This window comes from Protopterus annectens, chromosome 3.part0 (genome assembly GCF_019279795.1).
Source record: "Protopterus annectens isolate FY-2018-M chromosome 3.part0, PAN1.0, whole genome shotgun sequence".
Lineage (NCBI taxonomy): Eukaryota > Metazoa > Chordata > Ceratodontiformes > Protopteridae > Protopterus > Protopterus annectens.
Window position 1 is genome coordinate 1754099569 of NC_056731.1, and position 25710 is coordinate 1754125278.

The following is a 25710-nucleotide window of genomic DNA, read 5'->3' on the forward strand; positions in this document are numbered from 1 at the left end:
ATACAGTGTCTGTCAGCCTGGGACGACATGCTCGACAAGCCTCGTTGCTTTGCAAGAGACGGCTTGCACCTGTCACCCCTAGGCTTTCGAATACTGGCACAAGGCTCTTGCTGCCCCCATAGTGCCTTTTTTAGGCAAGGCTCAAAAGTAAAACCCACCTCCGTAAATAGCAGAAATAAAAAAAATGAGGGTTATGCTACTCAATGCCAGGAGTTTAAAACTCAAAATGCACGCGCTCGAAACACTCCTCAGTATGGAGAACGTCAACATCTGTGCAGTAACTGAAACCTGCTTCATGGCTCTACAGAGCACCCCAACACTACCATGCTACAACTCATACCACACATTTCGGCCACAGAACATGGACCGAAACACAAAAGGAGGGGGTGTATCCATATTCATCAAGGATACCTACACCTCCAGGTTAGTGGCACAGCATGATACCTCCAAGATCATCCATGTGCAACTAACATCAGGCAAATCTGCAATGCAAATTGTGGCCTGTTACAGATCATCCTCCATGACCCAGGACCATCACTCCACCTTTCTGGAGACACTGGAAAACATGAAGGTCCTACCGAACACCCTGATATAGGGCGATTTCAATTACCCTACCGTTAACTGGGAAAACTACTCGGGTACAAACTCCCAGGTCCAGTGCTTTCTGGAATTTATCAACTCAAATGCCCTGGATCAGTTGGTAAACTCCCCTATCAGAGGTGAAAGCATATTGACTTTGTCATCACCAACATGGGCGACAGGTGTTCCACACCGGAGGTCAACCTGTCACTGGTTAGATCAAACCATAAACTAATCACTCTGGATGTCCACACCACACCACCACCTCCAACAAAGGAAACCACAGTGAAAAACTTTTCTATAGCAAACTTCATCTTAAGACAGAGGTGGTAAATTTCACAGCCCCCACACTAAAGGATAAGTGTCCAAGATGCAGGAACCCTTACAAATGCACTCTGAGCACCTACAAGGATGCATGGATCATGCCATCCCTAGCAAAACCAAGACTCGCTCCCATAAGAGAAGGAAACCAGTCTGGTGGTCCCCTGCCATAAACAGGCTATACAATAGGAGGAGGAGGAGACTAGTTCAGAAAAAAAGCAAATCCCAAGAAGGAAAGACATCCCTGATCAGTATCGGTAAGAAACACTGATCAGTATCAGTAAGAAACTAAGGTCCCTCATAAAATTCTCCCTGGCTAACTTCGAAAGAAAAATAGCCAAGGATTCGAAAGATAACCACAAAGCCTTCTTTAGCTATGTCAAGAATCTAAGTGGCAACTCTCAGATATGCTCTGAGCTAGTGCAAAATAGCACAAATTATAGTGAACCTATTGATATTGCCAACATCCTGGCAGATTCAGTGCAAATTCACCCCCTCTCTTACCCCCAAAAGGGCCCAAAACAATACCAGAAAAGTGTAGTGTCTCGGAAATCACGGACGCACATGTGAAAACAGCCCTTTCAAAAGCCAAAAGCACAGCGTCAATGGGGCCAGATGGTGTCCAATGCTGCGTCTTGCACGAACTACAGAACAAACTAACCCCCCCACCTCAACACAGTTCAACTTCAGCCTCTCCACAGGCTACGTGCCCATAGAATGGTGCACAGCAACGGTTATTCCGCTCCACAAAGGAGAGGCCACAACTGACCCTGATAACTATCGCCCCATAAACCTGACTAGCCTGGTCTGCAAAGCTATGGAGTGCATTATCATGGAACTCAGACATTGGGAACCTCCAAACACTTGACCTGACTCAGTTAGACTTTAAGGGCAGATCATGCCTACTAAACCGGGTTGACTTCTTCGAGACAATCACCATGGCAATAGATGAGGGGAAGGTAGTTCACACAGCCTACCTTGACCTCGCCAAGGCTTTTGACACCATTCCCCACTCAGGAGTTATAGAAAAACTCACCAGCCTGAACATAAACCCATACGTCACGAGATGGGTTGCCAACTGGCTTACAGACAATTCACACAGTAAGAATAGTGGGCTCCAGGTCCGACTCTAAACCAGTCACAAGTGGTGTCCCACAAGGCTCGGTCTTGGGACCCCTACTGTTTGGCATATACTTCTCAGAAGTACAGGCAAGCACAGGAGGACTATGGCTAACCAAGTTTGCCGATGACTGCAAACGGGGAGCCATAATTGACTCTCCGGCTGACACTGACCTTTTCCAAAAGGGCCTTACTGAGACGGACACCTGGTGTCAAAGTCATGGTCTCAAGCTAAATGCCAAAAAATGCTTAGTCATCCCGTTTGGAAAAAACAAAACACCCATGAATTACCACATAGGTGGCAGCCCCCTGAATACAGAAGGGGGTAATAAGAGATCTGGGACCCAGACAGATAGTCTCTCCTTTGACAATCATATTGCCAAAGTAGGTAGGAAATCCTTCTATGTAGCATCTTATTACTAAAGGGTTCGCATCTAGAAACAGAGGTTATAGTGCCCCTCTACTTGTCACTCATCAGACCAATCAGAGTACAATGCCCCATTTGGTATGTACCTCACAAGACACTTCCAACAGCTTGAAAGACCACAGAAGTACCTCACCAAGAGGATTACTGGCCTCAAACATATGTCCTATGCAGCCCGACTAGAAAAACTCCAGCTGTACTCAGTCGCATATTGCTTACTCAGAGGTGATCTCTGCCTGAATTACAAAGCCATGTCCAACTTAGAATTGATGGACATGCTCCACCTAAAGAAATCCAAGTCACTGCAAGCCACTCACTCTAGTGAGCTAAACCTCGCCACAACAATAAATAGAACATGCTGGAGGGATAAATTCCTGTCAGAGACTCCCCATGCTTTGGAACAAAATTCCTAACTACATTAGGCAGAGCCCCTCACTAACACTCAAGAGAAACCTTGACGAGTGGATGAGTAACAGAAAATACACCCCTGGGATCACTTAATTGTCTCTTCTTGACAGAGGCTCAGTTAATTAATCAATGGGGGCGGCGAAAGCTGACACTCTGGCTAGGCTTATAAATGCTCTCTGACAGCCTAGTACCTACCTATGATAGTTATAGAACTACAGGTTGTATAAAAAAATTTATAAATTCTAGGAAATCAAAAGTAATGAAGTCATTATTTGTTAGTTGCATTATACCCAAACTTGAATATGGAATAACAATATGGAAACCCTATAAGAAAACAAGCATGAGTAAACTGGAAAGAGTACAATGGAAATATACCAAGGGTATCCATGGATGTGAACATTTAAGTTATTATGAAAGACTAAAATACCTGAACTTGTACAGCGTCTCTTACAGATAGATCTTCAGGTATGTAAGGCATTTAGTGGCAACTACCTCTGGGAATGTTTGGGGTTAACAAAAAGTACTAGAGAATCATCAACCTATGTAGAAGATTCTATAGGACTGAAAAGTGGACTAATTAGTTGTCTTGACAGAGTAGCCGATGCATGGAACAGACTACCAAATTGCATTAAAGCAAGTACTTAGTTTACATATTTTAAGAACAGCCTGGATACTTATGAGAACAAGTGTTTTGGTATATTGGCAAGTTAGAAGGGCATTGATGCCCATGCTTAAATATTTGTATGTATGTACCCCCAATTCGTACCCACCCCACTACACCTACACTTATACTTTCCTAAACTCCAGCCCTAATTTAATTTACTCCAATCTGCTTAATCAGGTAATCTATAAACCTTTTTTCTTTCTGTAGCTTCTCCCACCACCTCACTTCTCTTTCAGAAACCCGCCCTTTCCCGGTCTTCCACTTCTAACTCCTTTTCTCCTGTTACTGTTTAGTGGCCACTCCCATGTCAGCCATGCTGCTACCATCTTTCCATAATACACATTACAGTTTTGCAGTCTATCAAATGATGATCACAGCCACCAGTTCTACCAATGCTCTTAGCTGCCATGAAATCTTCCCTGTTTTATTTAACATAGATCCTATCCAGTATTCCAAAATTATATTTTACTCCTTCCTCTCTCTAAAATAAAACTACTACCCATCATAATAAAGAATTTATCTGTGAAAGCATCTTACCTCCATCTCTCAGTATGGAGACATCCACTCTAACCCAGGCCCTTTTCTTCCTCAAACCTGTCCAAGACCATCGAAACCCTAAACCTCATTACAGTTTATCTTCATAGCTTATGCAGCAAAATTAGACCATGTCTGGATAACTGTTTATACACTAGATGTCCTAACTGCCACAGAAGCTTGACTAAAACTTGAACATAGTCAGAAATGCTTCCCCATGGGGCTACATCATAATTAGTGGACAGGGTGCAAAAGAAAGCTGGTGTAATAGCTTTACCTTACCCTGCTGTAGTCAAATACCATTCCAAAATTCACTACTGTTAAAAGTACTCCTTTCATTCCCTACATTAAATAGCACAAAAGCTTGTGGTTTAGTGCTGTACATCCCACCTGGAAACAATATTCCTGTATTTAGGCATACTATCCCACAAATCCATTATGTATACTAGTGAAACTATCATTCCAGGTAATGTAAACATCAGCTGGCAGAACTTAATTTCTGACATCCAAGCTTCTAGTAGGAGTCTGTTCAGATTCACATAACTTATTAATACACTCACCAGATATAATAAAACTAATGGCAAAAATCCATCTTTGATTGGATACTGGTTTCCTACCTCAGTAACTTTACCATTACTAGTACACTAACAGATACCCTAAGTGACCCTTTACCTGCATATGCCCATAGAAGTATTACTCATTTGCCAAAAGACCATGATTATAAAACATCTAGCATTCTCTCAAAATTCAACCAGCAATCCTTCATAGATTCATTATTTGCTATTGACTAATCAGCATTAAAAATCATTCCACTAGACGAAGCAGTAAATTACTTCAACTCCACATTTCTTAACATCCTTAATAGCTTAGCTCCTCTTCATACAAAATAAATCAAATGCAATCATTCTGCGTGCTTCCAAAGCAGAATAAACACTTTGTGACTGAGAGTGATAAGGCATGGAAAGATTGGCTAAAGCACAACCCCCCCCCCCAAACCTACAACATTTCAGGATATTCTGTAACCAAGAGAAATAAAATGAATAATCAATGATTAAAAAAACACAATTTTACTCATGCATACAAAATAATGAAAATACCCCCCCAAAAAAATTCTGTTCTTGTATAACTTCCCTACTTAACACAGGAACTAAAAAAAAAAGCCCTAAGGCAATCTTCTGAACCTCTCATTCTCATATTGCAACATGTTTGACTCTTAATTGACAACATTCCCACCTTAACCTTTAAACACTCCTCGTCTTCCTCCAAAAGCACTTTTAACCCATGCCTACCAATTTCTCTTTTTTTTAATACTTTGACCTACTCTCATCCTATCACTACCTTACATGACTACAGTCAAATCTTCACAACTGACATTCCTTCTCTTACCATAGAACCAGTTCCCACTTTCTTTATTGGGGGGAAAAAAAAACTTAAAACCTGATCTGCCTCTGTAGATAACCTTTCCACTGAGAACCTTAGACTAGCTGATGAGGCCATAGCCTGTCTTAGTATTTTTTATCAATTCTGGAGTCTTATGTCCCTGGCTTATAGAAAAAGTGCATCATTCAACTGCACAAAGGCAGTAACCCTCCTGTTGTAGCAAGCTTTTGTCAAATTGCCCCCCCCCCCAAAAAAAAAAACAAATTAGGGAAAAGGGTATATATAAGCAGCTTCTTAACTATCTCCTTCATAGTCTGCTGTTATAGCCTCTACACAACCTGGCTTTAGATGGCACTTGATACCACAACCACCCGGGTATCCTTTGACTCTGTAAAATAGGCTAGGAATTCTGGCAAACGTGTCTCGACTATTCATCAGTCTGTCAAAGGCATTTGATACGGTCTCATTCTTAACTCCTCCATAAACTATCCCTTCTTGGTCTGTCTCCTCCTCACTGCAGGTTTCACTGGTTTCATATCTAACCAAAAACAGTGAAATGGCAAGGATCTTTTACTCCATACCTGCTGGACATCACTGACATCCCCCTCATTCTTTCATCTCCAATATTTTCATCATTTTGCTCTTCCTGTCAAGGCTTCCTTATTCAGTACACATGATTTCATGGTTGTCTGCTCTTCTGTGTTATATGCTGAAGATAAGAACTGAACGCTTTTATTTCCATTGAAACTTGGCTTAGTAATGCACAACTTCTGCTCAAACCTAAAAACAAGCTTCTAGTCACTCCTAAAACTGATGTGCCAGACAAAAACAAATTCAGGGTCTTTTCCCTGAACAATACAAATTACAGTAGTTACTACCACAAAATTATTAGGTGTAACAATAGATTATCACATACAGAGTAATATCAAAAAGGCTCACCAGGAACTTAGGACTTTCTAAATCAGTCCACCAAATCTACCCTTGGCACTACCTGCCTTTTACCTTCACTGCTTTATGAAGATCCAATCCTTACCAACATACAGACTTCATTAAAAAAAAAAAACATGAAACGTTTACAACTAGAGCACTGCATAACACCCACCACTGTATCACTCTTTAGTCTTAAGTGGTTCAAACTGTCACATTAGCTTCCTTACTTTCAACTTGTAACCACTCATAATGTATTTCATAAGCCTGCATCCTGTCCTTCCCCTTAGCTCCATCCTCCACAGCTACTTCACCAGAAGACCCCTGTGATCAACAAACAACTGCTGTTAACTACATAAACCTACATAAACAATCTGGACAAAGCCTCTACTAGTAATGTTTACCAAAAATCTGGAATTCTTTACCAGATGTGCTTCATCTCACATTGCTGCAGTCCTTACACTTGGGTAGTCCGCTGTCCTCGGTCGGCCCGAATATCAAAGTATAAGGCTGACGTCAGTCAAGGCGCATTTGACTGACATCAGAACGTCGGGGTACAAATGCGCATGACCGACGTCATATCCTCAGTCTTTTTTGCCGCATGGTCCGATGCAGAAGCAGCGTTGCAAGTGCCGCTGCGCTCTGAAATTTTTCAATTCGGAGTTTCAGACCGAGTCAAAGTTGGCTAAGTACTGTTGGGGAATATTTTAGTTTTTCTTGCCTCAGTGGTTTACCGGATGTCAGAAAAAGTGAATAACTGTATTTCTTGTGGGAAACAGATACCGCATAGAGATTATCATACTTTGTGTATTCCTTGTTTAGGGCCTGAGCACGACGTTGTTGGGTGTCGCTCTTGTGCTAGATTCAATAAGCGCACTATAAAGAGAAGGTTAGATTGTGCCAGGTTAGTCTTGAAGCGGTGCAATTATAAAATGCCGCTGGATGCTCCGCCTTCTTCAAGAAGCGCAAGGACAAAGCAGCTAAGCCTAGGTTAGAAGAACCGCCTGCACGGACGCCGGTTCTTTAGAGGTGTCGGTGGAGCCGGTGGTTCTCCGGGAGGTTTCTTTGGAGTCCCAGGGAGACTTTGTTATTGCAGGATGTGGCCTCTCAGGAGGCAGGTCAGGCTGAAGGGGCTTCTCAGGTTACTGTACTCCCCTCCCTGCCTAGGGTGGTTAGGCCCTCTCCTTCTGTTACCAAGGCTTCTCCCAGAGGCAGGCCAGGTTTAGCTTCAGTTGGTGTCACCCCTAGTTCTTCAGGAACTGTGCCCAAGAAGCATATGCTTAAAATGGCAGAAGATTTGATTACTTTGATTAGAGGTTCTTTGCCCCCTCCTGATAAGAGACCTAGGGTGGAACCTGAGCTAGGGAGTTTTGAGCAGGCTTCGGATGTTTCAGAGTCTTCGGCTGAAGACTTGCAGGAGTATTCTCCTTATTCTGATTCTGATGTGGATGATTCTACTCCTTCTGCTTCTCCTCCTGAGGATTTTTCTATTTCAGAGACTCTTCATTCCATGAGGGAGCATTTTAAGTGGGAAGGTCAGGACTTCTCTGATTCCAGGAAAAGGCTTAGGGAATTTTGTTTTACCCCAGCATAGGCCTTTGGCTATACCTCCTGTTCTGGATGTGGTGGAAGATGTTATTGCAGAGGCTTCTCTTAATCCTGATTCTTTGCCTCCTGCTCCTGTTAAACCGGATAGGTATTACAGGGTGCCTGAAGCTCATAAGTATCTTTTAAGAGTCCTAGGGCAGACCCAGAAACTGTTAGTCAGGGGCCTAAAGGTGTTAAGGCTTCTGTTGTCAAAATCCGTTCCTCCAGATAAAGAGGCCAGGGCTTTGGATAGATGGGGAAAGAAAGTTTATACTTCTTCCACCTAGCTATGAGGGCTTTGAATTGCCAGTTTCACATGTTGAAATACCAAAACTATCTCCTTTCACAATTGAAGTCTAAGGTAGATGCTCTATGGAAGGTATTGAGTGTAAAGAGTTACAAGATTTAGTACATGTTTCTGAACAGGTGGGTAAGCATTCTTTGCAATGTGGTTTTGATGCTGTACAGGCCTCGCCTAGGGTGGCTGCCACTGGGTCAGTTCTTCGCAGGCACGCCTGGCTGAGGGATCAGAATTTATCTGACCATGTTAAGACAAGGATTTTAGATGCTCCTTTACAATCTGATGTGTTGTTTGGTTCTCCTGTTGAGGCAGTCTTAAAGAAAATGGAAGACAAGGCTAAGTCTATGCAGACTGTTAAAGATTTTTTGCAGGTTCAGCCTCCAAAGTTTAGTAGAAATTGGCCTACCAAGGGGTGGACGTATCCTTCTTATGATTCCCAGTCTAGGGGTAGGTCTAGACGTGGTAGGGCAGAGCTCAGGGCTCTTTCAGGCCTAGAACAGGAGTTCACCTGCACAGTCTTCGGTGAGGGCAGGGGTCAGTCCTTTCGTAAACAGACCCAATGACCTACCTTTTCAGCTGCCAGAGCCTTCTGCCTGGCAGCACCTTTGGGAGGAAGGTTGGCACTTTTCAAGGAAAATTGGAGTTTAATTACCCAAGACAGATGGGTATTGGCTATCATACACCACGGTTACAGGTTTTATTTCCATACCTTGCCTCCTTTCAAAGGCATGCCAGACGTTCCTCCTCAGCAAAGAATAGAGGCTCACAAACAAATTTCTCTGTTACTTCAAATAGGGGCCATACAGCCGGTCCCTATGCCAGAAGTGGGCCTAGGATTTTATTCTCGCCTGTTCCTAGTACCAAAGAAAGGGAACACGTGGAGACCAATTTTGGATTTATCTACCCTCAACACTTATCTGGACATTCCCAAGTTCAAAATGTTGACGTTACAACAGCTTTTACCTCTGCTGGGCAAAGATCATTGGATGGTAACTTTGGATCTCAGGGAGGCTTACCTTCATGTTCCTATCAGACTGAGTTGCAGGAAGTATCATGCTGGCTGGGACTTCTCATTATCAGTTCTCTGCATTGCCCTTTGGCTTATCTACTGCCCAGAGTGTTCACGAAAGTTCTGGCTCCAGTGATAGCTTTCTCAGGCTAAAAGGAATACAGATCTATCCTTATTTGGACGATTGCCTGATTCTGGCTCAAGGAAGGACGAGCTTCTTCATCATTTGGAATATGTGATAGCAGTGCTAAGATGCCTGGGGTATTCTGTGAACTAAATAAAGTCCAGTCTAGTACCCTCTCAGGACATGTGCTTTCTGGGTGTAAGACTGAATACAGCATCCCAGATGGCTTTTGACCCCGGACAAACAAAAGAATCTTTCCCTTTACTTTCATCAATTGTCTCATCAGTCCAGGCTGACTGCAAGGACAGTCCTTCAAGCCTTGGGGTTCATGGCATCTTGTATTCTGGTGCTTCCCAATGCCAAACTGCATATGAGGAAGTTACAGTGGTATCTCAAAAATGTATGGACACAGCACTGCCAGGATCTGGACACTGTCATTCAAATAATACCTTGCATTCAAAAGGAATTGTTGTGGTGGGCTCAGGAATGTCACCTAAACAAGGGACTCTCTGTGACCCGGCCAGAGGCGAGTCAGATTCTAACGACAGATGCCTCAGACAAAGCTTGGGGAGCTCATCTGAATGGAAAGTGGATACAAGACAAGTGGCCTGCCAGACTGCAACATCTACATATCAACTTGAAGGAGATGTTAGCAGTCCAGTTTGCATTAATAGCTTTCAAGGATTTACTTCTTCCAGGGCAGGTGTTGATTCTAACAGACAACACAACTGTCATGTGGTACATCAACAAGCAAGGGGAACACATTCTTATCCTCTATGCAGGCAAGCAATGATTTTGTGGGAGACTGCTCTCAGTTTACAGCTAAATCTTCAGGCAAGGTTTCTGCCGGGAGCACAGAACTCCTTAGCAGATGTGTTGAGCAGTCTAATTATGTATCCCCACAGTGGAAATTGGATCCTCATGTATTTCAGAAATTGACAGTGTCATGGGGAACTCCAGACATAGATCTGTTCGCTTCTCCACTAAACCACCAGCTGCCAAAGTTTTGCACGAAAAGGTTTCATCCCACAGCTTGGAAAGTGGATGCTCTTTCTTTCAATTGGAGCAATCTTCATGTGTATGCCTTTCCACCTCTGCCTCTCCTCCCAAAGGTACTACTAAAGGCCAGACAGGACAAGCCAAGGATGATTTTGATAGCTCCAGATTGGCCTCGACAGCATTGGTACCCATTACTGAGAAGCCTGGTACGCGAGCCTCCATGGCCTTTGCCTTCGATTCCACACCTGTTGTCTCAGGAGGACAGTCATTTGCTCAATGTCAAGCTTCACTCTCTTCACCTAACAGCCTGGCATATTCTGTTTTGAACCATAGTGGGTCTCAACTTCCACAGCAAGTTTTGAATGTTATTTTGGAAGCTAAAGGCCTAGTACAAGGAAAGTGTACGCAGATAAATGGAAGAGATTTTTATTTTGGAGTGCAGCAAAGGATTTTGATGTTTCTGAGCCTAATTTAAGTGTGGCTCTTCAATATCTTACTGAGTTACTGGACAAAGGTTTGTCCTTCTCTTCTATTAAGGTGCATGCTGCAGCAATTTCGGCTCACTATGATTGTGACCCACCATTGTTTTCTCATCCTTTGTTCAAGCAATTTCTTAGAGGGGCAAAGAATATAAGACCCCCATGAGCTCCTACTCCTGCTTGGGATCTCAATTTTGTGTTGGAGAAACTCACTCTACAACCTTTTGAGCCTGCAGCTACTACCGAGTTGAAATATTTATCATGGAAGACTGCTTTTTTGTTGGCCATTACCTCTGCAAGAAGGGTTTCTGAGTTGCAGGCCCTTATGGCGGTTGAGCCTTTCTTAATTTTCCATAAGGATAGGGTATCTTTACGTACTAATCTTTCCTTTATGCCTAAAGTGGTTTCTAGTGTGGCTTTGAACCAAAATATTCATTTGCCTACTTTTTATGCAAATCCCCAAAATAAAGGGGAAAAGATTTTGCACACTTTAGATGTACACAGGCAGTTGCGATATTATTTGGACAGAACTAAAGGGTTCAGGCAGTCTCAGCAGTTATTTGTTTCTTTTGCTTTGAGTTCTCAGGGCAAGCCTGTGTCAAAACAAACTATTTCTAAGTGGATTGGGTTTTGCATTGCTTTCTGTTATTCCCATCATGGCAAGGAGATTCCAGCTGGGATTAGGCCTCATTCCACTAGGGCTACTGCCACTTGACAGCTTTTGAGGGGGTGGCAACTAAAGATATTTTGGAGGCAGCTACTTGGAGTTCAGTGCATACTTTCTAGGCATTATCACCTTCCACTTTATTCTAAATCTAGGGCTGGTTTTGCCACTGCTATTTTGCAGGGCATTTTGGCAGCTCCTGCTTCCTTATAGTTTTGCCATCCTCCCTTACCTCTGCTTTGGGATTCTACCCAAGTGTAAGGACTGCAGCAATGTGAGATGAAGAACATAGTACAGTTTTGTACCTACCATAAATGTAGATGTTCAAGATCCACATTGCTGCAGTCCAATTTACCTCCTCCTTCCCTCTGTAGTTAGAGGCGGTTGTGTGGGTTGGGTTGTCAATATGGTGTATATTGTATATATTGTACATATTTTTAGTGCAAGGGTGGTTGGTTGGTTGTTTGCTGTCTTTTGGTTTTGACCTTTCTTTTTAGGGTCTTCTGACATCTGGGGCAAGAAAAGACTGAGGATATGACGTCGGTCATGCGCATTTGTACCCTGACGTTCTGATGTCAGTCAAATGCGCCTTGACCGACGTCAGCCTTATACTTTGATATTCGGGCCAACCGAGGACAGCGGACTACCCAAGTGTAAGGACTGCAGCAATGTGGATCTTCGAACATCTACATTTATGGTAGGTACAAAACTGTACTTTTCCATGAGATAAAACTCTGATCCATATTTTTCTCTGCTCCTGCACTAAGCCAGGTTAAACTCTTAAGCTCTAGTTTATCTACCTTAGCTCTTTAATTATAACCACTCTAACGTACTATTCCTCTCTACTAATCATCTTTGTTCATATCTTCTGTTCAGCTAATATCTTCATACATGTTTTTACCGCTGCTATGCTTCACTTCTCTTCACTATTTTCAGATGTATTTTCTCCAACCCCCTTTTCCTAAAACCTATCAAGTTTTTTTTTCATCTTTATATATCATCTCTCAAATTTCTTACAGATTCTTTCCGTGCACTGCAAACATTTTTATTGAACCTAGTTACTTATTGTATGTTATGTTGCAGTCATAGGTTCATACTAGGCTATCTGCCCTAGGGCATTTATAAGCCCAGCCAGAGTGTGTGTGGCTTTCACCACCCCTTAGGATGAGAATACTATATCCATTAGTTTGCTGTGCCTCTGTCCAGCAGTGACACAGAGATGATTCCTGGGGTAAACCTACGCTCTCCCATCCACTCGTCAAGATTTCTCTTGAACAGAGTCAGTGAGGGGCTCTGCCTCACATGGACTGGGATTCTGTTCCATAGTGTAGGGAGTCTCTGGGTGATGAATCTGTCCCTCCAGCATGTCCTATTTATATCCGTGTTGAGGTTTAAGTCTCTTGCTCTCGTGGCTCTGGTGGATTTGGATTTTTTGAGGTGGAGCATGTCCATTAATTCCAGGTTGGACATGGCCTTGTATGTCAGGCACAGATCACCTCTGAGCAAACGGTATGCGACTGAATAGAGCTGGAGTTTCTTCAGTCGGGCATCATATGACATATGTTTGAGCCCCTTTATCCTTTGGTGAAGAACTTTTGGGGTCTTTCCAACTGCTGCAGGTGTCAGGTAAGGTACATTCCGAATGGGGCGTTGTACTCAATCATTGGTCTGATAAGTGAAGAGTACAGGGGTTCAATGACCTCTCCTGATCTGGATGTGAATCCCTTCATGATCAGTTGGGCAGTGTAGAAGGTCTTCCTAACCACTTTGGCAATGTGAGTGTCAAGAGAGGTTACTGTCAACTTGGGTCCCCAGGTCCCTGATAACTTCTTCCATGTTTAATGGATTACCACCTATGTGGTAATTAGGGGTTACCTTGTTTTTCCCAAAGGGTATGACTATACATTTTTTGGCATTTAGCTTAAGGCCATGGCTCTGGCACCAGTTATCCATTTCTATGAGACCTCTCTGGAGGATGTCTGTCTGATGGAGTGTCAATTATGGTGCCCAGTTTGCAGTCGTCTGCAAATTTTGTCAGCCACAATCCCCCTATGTTTGCCTGCACTTCAGAAAAATAAATGTCGAACAAGAGGGGGCCCAGGACTGAGCCCTGTGGGACACCTCGTGACCGCTTAGAGTCTGACATGGCACCAGCAACTCTAACCCTATGTGTTCTGTCCTTGAGCCAGTTTGCAACCCATCTTGTGACATATGGGTTTACATCTAAGCTGGTGAGCTTTTCTATGATGCCCGAGTGGGGTATTGTGTCGAACGCTTTTGCTAGGTCAAGGTAGGCTGTGTGAACTGCCTTACCCTCATCAATGGCCTTAGTGACTGTTTCAAAAAAGTCGACCAAGTTCAAGAGGCAGGATCTGCCCTTGACAAAGCCAAATTGAGTAGGATCCAGTGTCTGTAGGTCCCCATTGTCTTTATTTATGAGTTCCATTATGATCCTCTCCATAGCTTTGCAGGCAAGGCTCGTCAAGCTTATGGGGCGGTAATTTCCAGGGTCCGTAGAAGCACCGCCTTTGTGGAGTGGGACCACAGTTGCCATACGCCATTCTTTGGAGCGTGATCCTGTAGTAAGGCTAAGATTAAACAGCAGCCTTATGTGTGGGTTTAGTTCCTCATTGAGTTCATGTAGCACACAGCCGGGGACACCGTCAGGTCCCATTGATGCTGTGTTTTTTGCTTTAGAGAGAGCAGCTCTCACCTGGGCATCTGAGATGTTTGGGAGGCTAGACTCTGGTGGGATAGATATTTCTCCTTTTGGGGGGGAGGGGAGAAATTTGCACTGAACCTGTCTGCCAGTATGTTGGCAATGTCTGTGGGATCAGTGATTTCTTTTATCATTTTGGACTAATTCTGAGCATATCTGGGAGTTTCCACCCAGGTTTCTAACATGGCTAAAGAAGGCCTTATGATTGTCTTTTGTGTCATTAGCGATTTTCCTCTCAAAGTTGGCCTTGGATGATTTTATGAGTGATCATAGTTTTTTGCTAGTATTGATCAGAGATGCCTTCCCTTTTAGGGATTTTGCTCTGTCATGTAGTAGCTTTCTCCTCTTGTTGTAGAGTTTGTTTATGGCTGGGGTCCACCAGACCGGGCGCCTGCCTTTGGTGGAAAGGGTCTTGATTTTATTAGGGATTGCTTGATCCATACATTCCTGGAGGTGCTCATAGAAGGCATTTGTAAGGGTTTCAGCAGCGTGGGTTGTGGTTTCCACTGGCTCGGGGGCCTTGAAGGATACCACTCCAGTTTTCAGAAGTGTGAAGTTTGCTTTTGAGAAGTTCTTCACTGTGGTCTTTTTTGCTGGGGGTGGAGGTGGGATGTGGATCTCTAATGAGATTAATTTATGGTCTGATTTCACCAATGAGGGATATACTTCCGGTGTGGAGCATTTTGTCCCCATGTTTGTGATGATCAGGTCTAGTATATTTTCTCCTCTTGTGGGAATGGTGACTAGTTGTTCCATAGCATTTGAGTTTATGAACTCCAGGAACCTTTGGGCTAGGGTGTTGGGGCTTGAGTAATGTTCCCAGTCTATGTTTGGGTAGTTGAAGTCACCCAATATGATGATATTCAGTCAGTATTTTTGAATACTATAGCATGTGTAATTAAGATGTTTATTCTTGCATACTGTTAACCATGTCAGTTTTGATGTGTATCTGGTGCTTTTCTCCCTGGGCTGCCAGGGAGAGTACTCTTGGCCCAGTTGGAATTCACAATAAACAGATATCATTAAATGGTAAAATAAAACATAAGGGTGCCTTGTGGCAGTCTACATCTTCCCTCTATCCATGTCTCTCTTTATTGCATGCTTGTTTTCCTCCACATATACCTGCTAAGGTAAATTGTTTCTCCAAGTTTGCCTTTAGGTCTGTGCTGTGCATGTCTCGTGATTAGGCTGGCGTTGTTTGCAGGTTTAGTTTCTCTGCCTTGTACCTGTTGAGCGAATGCCCAGAATCTGCTTTGGCTCCTGTACAGACTTGAGATGGATAAAGCTGTAATCATAGAATGAGTGAGTGAATGAGAAATGTGTTCTGTAAGGTTAGTGTACCTCCTAGTCCAGGAAGCGTAGTAGGTGATTTAAAATGAGTTAGCAAATTTTTTTTCTGTTGCAACTTCACTTCTTTGTACATGCTTTTGTTGACTTGACTATTATGTCTGACAGTAATAAATGCTTGTTGAAATACAGTTGCAGAAGGAACTAGTAGAAATTTCTGTGATGACTTGCTGAAGGCCAGTAAGTATTCACCTTAAAACGGCATTTCACATTTTGTTGCAGAGGTTTCTGTTTTTGTATCCGACTAGAACTATACATTGCCTTTAGATATGTTTAATATTGTGCTTGCAGACTATAGTTCAACTAGAAAATATCTTAAAATGTGTTCAGTAACCTGATTACCAGTTATTTTTTTGCCGTTTGTTGCTATGCTTCTTCCTGACTAATGCTTTGCTCTTGCTATTTTTTTAATGCTGGCCTCAAGTATACGATCAATACAGCATTCTATTAGCATGCCTGCTATGAGGTAATGTATTATTGCTAAAAAAGTTGCTGAATTTGTCTGCATTTTTTTCCTTTCCTTTGCAAAGAGTTTGGTTCATCTAGTGATTGTGTTAGTAAATCAGTTGCAGTTCTTGACAAGTGTAGCAGAATGGTTAATTTCATTTAATTTACTGTTACATGTCAGCAGAAAGACAGTGTGGCTAAGCTAATAGTTAAAATGAATTTAATGTCATAGATGACCATAATATTGAAGTATTCAATATTTCACTGATGCTTATTTGCATGCTTGTATTGTTAAACAGAAATTTTAAATTAATATTTAATAAAATTAAAATTCATTTGAAGAAATGTGCCTTTTCTTTTAGAAATTCTCAAACGTTCAAGTCTTTTGAAGAGAAAGTTGAAAATATAAAGGTGAGCGATAGCATTGCTGCTATACAATACATGGTCAGTAAAGCAGTAGGGAAACATTTGCATTTCTTCATATTTACTTGAAATTTGTTGCTTTTAGTATACTTCAAAACAGGCTATTGAGATGGCCTACTATGCTATTTTCCAGTGTGCGGTCACTGGAGCAGGCTTGATTTTGTTGCCTTTCCTAGTACTCTGCAGTTATAATTCACATTTGACAGTTTCAGGAGGAAACCGAAATTCTTTGACAAGTGTTCTTTATTTTACTTTAGTCTGTGATACTCTCTCCATATTAAGTACATTTAATCATAGTAATGATTAAATTGCCTGTGCTATAGAATAGGCTACTGTATGGAAGATAATGTTTGGTAAGTATTGCTCATGTTTGACTGCAGTATGTTTAAAACAGTTTTCCTTTTGAATAGTAAAAGTTCAGGGAAGAAAACAATCCATTTGTCTCTTGGTGGTTCATATAAACCACAAGAGTTTAATTACCTTTGAAATGTGGGAGGAGCTAGAGACCAGTATTTCTATTATACACATTCCACAGCTTTCCTAAGAAAGCTTACTAGAACTGTTTCTGCTGTAGAATAGACTGCTGCACGGGAAGATGTCCCACTACTCCTGTTGTATGAAGATATTGAAGAGTAGATATGAACAGTTTACACTTATGTTAATTTGACCAGATAATCCCCTCCCACTCCTCTTTTATTGGCTCTTGTTAGTACAGTTATTTGAGTAAACATCCACTTAAACTCATTAAATGCGCGTATGTTCCCATTGTATTGCATAGCCCCAATATAGTAACTGCCCACAGATAACCAAAGGTAACCTCAGTCTGTCTTTTTCAGAATTGTCCCCCTTTACTTTTGTGAATTTTCTTGTACTATACTGCATGCCCTCCTCCCCAGCCATAACTATTTTGCAATGATTTGGGGTCTGTGCTATGTTTAAATTTCGAGCTGTAATACTTGTTTAGCTGACATCAGAAAAGCAGTGCCCCAACCATGGAATTCCAGGCAGCTGTAGCCACACCCTTATCCAGCTTATTAGCACAGCTTTCTGAAGCAACGTAACATCTGCCTTGTATTAACTAACAGCCACCTTTTTTTCTGACACTGATTCCATCTGTGAGAGTTGCACATGTACTTAACTAATTTGGGGGGGGGCTGGTCTCTATATCCCACCAATGGTCAAACAGCCTAAACCTCCTGGGATGCTTCAGCCTTTAGCCACAATACTGATACCTGTAACCACATCATCTGCTTCTGGGAGTCACCAGTATGGTAACCATTGTGCCCTTAAGGTTCCATAATCCTGCAGCACATTCCAGACATGAGTTGGCAGTTGGTGACTGCATTGTAAGACAGACATAACACTCACCAAATTGACAGAACAGGCTGATATTGGAGGTGCTATGATTAAGGATGTCACTAGGGCCCATAGGCACCATGGTCTGCCACAGATATGATTAGTCTTGTAGTTTCCCAAGTGGGGATAAACAGTGTTGGCAGTCCACCATCGGGGAGATGCAGAGATTGTTGAACTCTTTGCTGATGTCCTTAAAGAAGAGTGTCTGACATTGAGTAATGTCCTACCTTCACCAAGAATGATGCCTAAATTCAAGGGTAAAATAATTGGCTAGTAAATGTGTGGCGTTGTAGGAGATCCAGTCCTTTTCTGTATGGAATGAAGGGGTGAATGGACCCCTGCCACAACTCTCATCCCTCAGTTTTCACATGCTGTATAAAACTTTTTACCCACTTAGTGCCTTTTTAGGCAGTACTCACCTGATGGACATTCCATCTAAGGAGATTCCAATCAAGATAATGTCAAGATAGCTTAGCTGAGTACCAGAAGGTCAATCAGAAAAATGTTTAAATTTGACCTTTCATACACTTGAAGGCATCAGCATTTGTGTAGTTCTAGAAACCTGCTTCCAGTGGATGGGTTTCCATCTCTTCCAAGTTAAAATGCATATGCAGTCAGAACCACTGACAATGGCAGCAAAGTGTCCATATTTATTCATAACCCATTGTCCTTACCAAATCCATGTGGTACAAAATCTGGAAATGGTTGACTTAACAGTGCTAAATAAAATTATATTATTGTAGATAATTCTAGAACCTGCTATATGGTTCCTTCAGATTATACAGAGTTCTGTAGCCAGTTAGTTAAACATTGAACCAAATGTCTTTCTTATGGATGACTTCAACTGTGGACACAATAATTGGCAAACGTGTACTACTAACAAGAAATATGCCCAGATATTTCTAGACTAAATACCAAGTACACTTGACTTGATTGTACCACTGCCTACCAGACATCAGTCTTTTAGATGGTCTTTTGCATAGTCTCCAGTTGCATCACCTCACTTGTAGTCATATCTGACCATCCTGATGTGCTTTTCTCTATGAAAACGTGCTTTTCAGCCCTAATAGCTCCTCTGTTTTCAGGGTTTACTCCAAAACCAAATGCTTAGTATTTAAAGATCATATTGATACGGTATACCTGCCCAGCAGAAGCTGTTTCTGGGGTTACTGCGTACTGCTTTGAATTGTCAACCCTCTTGGGTAGATGTATTGTAGCACCCATTCCCATATGATTTAAGCATACTGGCAAGCTTAAAATTAGCCCACATAGTCTGGCTGCATGAGCAAAGGGATTGAGCCCTGACTGCAGCCCAACCAACCAGGATTTGATTAGTGGTCCTGGCAATGGAGGCGGCAGGCAAGGAAGGCAGAGTCATTACACTTACCTTCCCATGGGTAAGGGAGGGTTGCAGGCACTCTGGAAGCACACAAGAAGTGTGATGTTAATAGGGGAGACTGGGGAAACCACCTTCTCTGCTTCATGGATGAGGGCAGAGCAACTTATGGGCAACATACCTAGCAGATGTGAGGGGTGACCAGCACAAACAGCCCATTGTATGATCCCTTTCCCCTACTTAGCCAGGCACATGTAGAGAGACAGGGCCATAAAAGGAAAAAAATCTCAAAACTACTTTTGATAGCTGCCTGGATGGAGGCCCCTCCAGTCCGAGCCTTGCCCTGGTGAAGAGGAACAAATGGGCATATTAGCCAGGTGGGGGCCAGTGATCAGCAGGCAATGGGGACAAAGTATGGGGAGGAAAACATGCAGTAGAAGTCCCCACATCAGCAAACTGTAGCAATAAAAAGCCAAGTTGCCATCTCTTAAAAAAAAAAAAAAAAAAATCTGTACGTCATCCTTGTAAAAGGGATTCAAAACTGGTTAATCAGTCCCACAAGCTTAACATTAGGAAATGCAAGGCCAGCTACAAGCTTTAGGTTGCAACCAATTCAAAAGACAACAATAGGGCCTTCTTCAGATACATTAGGAAGCTTAGAAAGGAGCAAACAGTAGTGTAATAAATTGTCTTATGGTGCTCCCTTCTTTAATGTCAAATTCACTTCTAACGTAACATTGCTCCCCCCTACGCGCACACACATTCCACATTATACTTATCCTGAAGTTACTATTAACCAAATCCTTTTGACATTTTCCAAAATTAAACCTAACCAGTTCTTAGGGTTTTGTCATTATTCCTGGATGTCTGCTGAGAAGCATTACATCCCACCTGGCAAAATCATTACAACTTTTTCAGCCTGAAGCTCTATAATAGCTATGGATACATTCCTAAGATATGGAGAGCAACTGTTCTGGTGCCTTTCCACAAAGTGTTGTCCCTGTATAGGCACTGGGAATTTACAGGCCTGTTAGTCTGACTAGCATTATTTGTAAGGATGTGGACTGTATTATAGCTGAGCTAATCAGCATTGATATAGGTGACATTATACTCATGGATATACAGCAGTACAGCTTTGTAAAAGGCAAGTAATGGCTATTTAACCTGGTTAAGTTCCTCAAATGGGCTATAGAAGAGAGAAAGAGCATATATAGTCTATGCTGCCTGCCTGGCCTTTGCCATGGTCTTTGAACAGCATCTGCCATGTCTGGATTATTGACACTCTCCTGAGTGTTACTCCATACATAGTCAGTCTGGTACAACCCATGCTGTTAAGGCCAGTGGTATTTGCAGTAGGCAGAAATACATCACTAGTTGTATTCCATAAGGCTCTTTGTCCCTTTCGGTTTGGCATATACTTGTCTGACCTGAAAGCTGATATCAAGGGACTGTGGCTAACCAAGTCTGTTTATAAACCGGGGCCATTTATCAAATCGTATGGTCTGCACCACACACACTTAATGTGTTAACTGTGGGTTTATTGTCTACACTAAGCAATGCAGTATAATTTACTTATGTGGTGGTGATGGCAGACTTAACTATAATATGGATGACATTCCACTTAAATTTGATCCTTTCATCAGAAACTTGAGTATGTATAATAAGCTTTCCTTTGACAATCGCATTTGTCATAGTTTTAAAATCCCTTTCATTCTTTGCAGCCTATCCTTTGTGGCATCTGTTCATAGGCCAAAGATGTTGTAGTCCCTCTTTCTTTCTTCCTCCAAGCCCATCATATGATTGAATAAAATGCTGCTATCAACATGCAACTCTGCAAGAACCTAAGCCATCTTAGGAGTCCTCAGTGTTTCCTCACAAGAAAAGATTTCCAGTCTTAGTAACCTTAGCTGTCCAATAAACTAAGCCTTATCCCTCTGCTCAGCCTTGTATAGGCTCCCAAAGGGTGATCTCCATTTAGCATTCCATACTGTGAATAAACCTGCATTCTTTGAACTGCTACATCAAAGTAAAATCAGTTGTAAATTAAACATCTGCTAGAGGCCTCAGCCTGTACTGCCATACTAACAATGTCAGCTGGCATAACTGCTTCCTAACCCAGCACCCCTTTTCTGGAGTAAGGCTCTCCATTCACATTGAGCAGAGTCCCTGGAAGCCTTTCAGATTAGGCTGGATGAGTAAATGGTGACTGCAGATTTTGACCTAGGATATGTGCGTATAATGTGATTAATGGGGAGATGCTGTTAATATCCTGCCCATATTGGGTGTTACAGCTGAGCTTTTGATTGTCTCCTTGGGCATAAGCTTTAATAAGAAATTATGAAAATGTACTTTGTTTTGCCACTGCCAAAACTTGCCTGAAACTTGTCAAAGAATGTTCCATAATCTGCAGAAACCGAGAAATGCTGTAGTGGCAAATTGGTTATATGAGTGAAATTTTAAGTCCTAAATGGTTGACGTTTCTGGAGCATTCATGTGCTTTTAAGGCCCACTGGAATCGTGTATCATTATTACCATTCAGGCACTTGTACACAGGCCACTAATCTGTTGAATATCTGTATTTAGATCTACCAGCACAATGCGGAGTTTCTAAATACCCTGAGGCATCCTTGTGGTCCCTGTGTTACCCTAACATAGGATAGGCAGTTTTTCTCCACCTTTTCTTTCATGGTAACTGTACATTGCGGTTTTCCCTCTATAGTGAATGTATTTTAGCATGGTATACTACTTTCCCTTTCCTTTGTAAAAGACCTAGCTGAGGGATTAGAGTACCTCCTTCGTTTTCTCCTGTTTTTGTTCAGCCTGACCGTGTCTGTCCCTCCATTCTACATGTTTGTTTTTTTTTTCTCTGTCTGCCATCTCTCTTTTGACTCGTGCCTTTGCTGTCTTCCTTTATTGCTGTACTGCATGCTTTCTTTTGTGCCTTTTCCATGTCCCTGACTCACTGTTATGTCACCTTTCCCTAACTGCCAGTTTCTCTTTAATATGTAAACACACTGGCCTTCTGTCTCTCCTCCCCATTCCTCAAAATCCCATGCCTATGGCCCAGAGCTGTCAGTCTCCATCACATAGATTCTTTACTCCCTTATTTTTCTTCCAGACCTCTAATTTTTGACATTTTCCACTGTTTTAGCATAATCCACTGCACTGAAATTCCACAGCATTGCCATTGTTCAACTTGGATCACTGCTGCATCTCTATCCCTCCCTTCTGTCTCATTTCTGGACATCCAACACCCATGCACTGCTACACACCCTCCTTGTCTCTGCCCCACATTTGTGTAATACCAGCAGTGTCCACCTTTCTTCCTTGCATTGTTATGTATAGATTTCCCATCATCCTATTTGGTTTATAAGTGTTTTTATTAATGCCCAGCCAAATTCTTTTTTTTTTCAAAACAAGTTTATTGTTTTAACATATAAGAGAAATATTATAACAATTTTATACAAATAATTAAAAATAGGTATTATTATAATATTCAACAAAACAACTAAAGTATTTACAAAGACATCCACTACAATCAGATCAATTAATTAAACTAAAATACTGTGCTATTGAAATTAGAATTTTTTTAACAAATTTTGTAAATTATCCCATACAATAAAATGTGATGTTTTTCTAGTTGTTCTCATTCTAATTGTGCTTATTTCCATATGACACATTATATTCATAACATTTTTAAATTCATTGAGCGAAGGAGGTGTATCTGAAATCCAATTTCTAGTTATTATTTTCCTAGCCACTGCTAGGATAGACCATAACAAGGGAAGCTTAATCTTTTAACACATTGAGGTACAGGTGTGTTGAATAATATAAGAGACTTAGAAATAATGAAATTATCTGTAAAAGAGCCTGCAAAAATTCATTAATTGACTTCCAGTATTCTTTCAACTTCATACAGTCATAAAACATATGAGCCCAGTCAGCATTAATTTCTACATTACATCTCTTACATAGATTATCTTTATTATTAATTTTATTCATCATCAAAGGTGTATAAAAAGATCTATGTAAAAATTTCCATGTATAAAGTCTCCAGACAATGGAAGATGTAGTTCTATAAGCAGATATCAATATATATTGTTTATCTTGTTGAGTTGGTGGGTCCCCATTAATAGAGGTGAAATAATTCCAGTATGAATCTACATTGTAAAAAGTTTCTTGTCTGATAATTTTATGTATATATGAAAGTTTACCTTTATCAGAAACTTTATGCTGTAAATTTATTATCAAGTAATCAATCAGTTTTGGAATAGATTCTTTAACTGTTATAGACATTAGATCTATTCTATCAATGAGATGTTGTCTAAAGATCTGAACCTCTAACCAGCAAGTTTCTCTTAGATCAAATTCTTGTTTTAAGAAATCTAGATTTTTAACTTTATTATCAGATATCAGCTGATACCAGTACTTTAGATTATTATCTATAGCTAAATGAGTTCCTTCAGAAGTAGATGACATAAGCATACCCTGAGTATAAATTATAGGGAATACAATAAAATTCCATTCCTATACTTAGGGTGCATGAATATAAAGTTACGATAACTAATAATAATATTTAATGGGTAACAGACCATATGTTTAGGTGTAATAGGTGAAGTACAAAATTCCTTTAGCAACCACAACATGGAGTTATTTATAATCATATTTTTATGTGTTAAGGAGATTTTCATGAAGTGCATACTAATTAGCTCCCAATAATCTTTCCATTTTAGACATATGACCGATCTATTAATAAAGTAATAACTTTTATAATAGAAGAGATAATATATAAATTAAAGTCTGGAAAAGAAATACCCCTTGAGACCAGCTATTAGTATGTTTCTTTAATGCAATCCTAGGTCTATTAGGTGCCCATAAGAAATTTAACATTAGTGTATTCAGTTTCTTGATAGTTATTTTTGTAGGTGAAAGTATTATTGATTGTATTAAGTATAAAATCTTGGGGAATATTATCATTTTAATAATTGTAAGTCTCTCCTCCATAGTAAAAACATATTCCAGGTATTAAAAAGATTTTGTATATTAAGAAAACAGGTATAGTATAGTTATATATAATAGATTTAATATCTTTAGATAGTATTATACCTAAATAAGTTATCTGACCTGAGTTGGGTACATATTTAGTAAAATCACTAATGAGAGTATTTTTTAAATGTATATATAGGTAGTATTTTAGATGTTCTTCATCTCACATTGCTGCAGTCCTTACACTTGGGTAGTCCGCTGTCTCGGTCGGCCTGAATATCAAAGTATAAGGCTGGCGCCGGGTCAAAGCACTTGACTGACATCAGGGCGATCAGGGTACAAACGCGCATGACCGGCGTCATATCCTCAGTCTTTTTGCGCATGGTCGATGCAGAAGCAGCATTGCAAGTGCGGTTGGCGTTCTGAGATTTTCGATTTTGAAGTTTCAGACCGAGTTCAAAGTTGGCTAAGTACCCGTTGGGGAATATTTTAGTTTTTCTTGCCTCAGTGATTTACGGATGTCAGAAAAAGTCAAAAATTGCATTTCTTGTGGGAAACAGATACGCATAGAGATTATCATACTTTGTGTATTCCTTGCTTAGGGCCTGAGCGCGGCGTTGTTGGCTGTCGCTCTTGTGCTAGATTTAATAAGCGCGCACTATAAAGAGAAGGTTGGATTATTACAAAGGTTAGTCTTTGGGAAGCGGTGTAATTATAAAATGCCGTCGGATGCTCCGGCGCCAGCTTCTTCGAAGAAGCGCAAGGACAAGGCAGTTAAGCCTAGGCTAGAAGAACCGTCTGTACCAGACGCCGGTTCTTTAGAGGTGTCGGTGGAGCCGGTGGCTCCGCCGGAGGTTTCTTTGTGTTCCCAGGGTGAGACCTTATGTGCAAGATGTGGCCTCTCCAGGAGGCAAGTCAGGCTGAGGGGGGCTTCTCAGGTTACTATACTCCCCTCCCTTCCTAGGGTGGCTAGGCCCTCTCCTTCTGTTTCAAAGGCTTCTCCCAGGGGCAGGCAAGGTTTGGCTTCAGTTGGTGTTACCCCGAGCTCTTCAGGTACTGTGCCCAAGAAGCATATGCTTAAAATGGCAGATTATTTGATTACTTTAATTAGGGGTTCTATGCCCCCTCCTGATAAGAGACCTAGGTTGGAGCCTGAGCTGGGGGGTTTTGAGCAGGCTTCAGATGTTTCAGAGTCTTCGGCTGAATACTTGCAGGAGTACTCTCCTTATTCTGATTCTGATGTGGATGATTCTACTCCTTCTCCTCCTGAGGATTTTTCTTTTTCAGAAACTCTTCATTCCATGAGGGAGCATTTTAAGTGGGAAGGTCAGGACTTCTCTGATTCCAGGAAAAGGCTTAGGGAATTTTGTTTTACCCCAGCATAGGCCTTTGGCTATACCTCCTGTTTTGGATGTAGTAGAAGATGTTTTTACAGAGGCTTCTCTTAATCCTGATTCTTTGCCTCCTGCTCCTGTTAAGCGGATAGGTATTACAGGGTGCCTGAAGCTCATAAGTATCTTTTTAAGAGTCCTAGGGCTGACCCAGAAACTGTTAGTCAGGGGCCTAAAGGTGTTAAG

The 25710-nt window shown here is 41.4% G+C and overlaps 1 protein-coding gene across 1 annotated transcript in view; it reads left to right on the forward strand.

Annotated features, from left to right (window-relative positions):
• The window catches only part of LOC122797178 (tumor protein D52-like), a 491103-nt gene that overhangs the window by 434498 nt on the left and 30895 nt on the right, over positions 1-25710 (forward strand). The window contains exons 4-5 of the mRNA XM_044065997.1: positions 15975-16051; positions 16395-16443. Of these exons, the coding sequence (XP_043921932.1) occupies positions 15975-16051; positions 16395-16443 (126 nt within the window). The remainder of the gene's footprint in view (positions 1-15974; positions 16052-16394; positions 16444-25710) is intronic.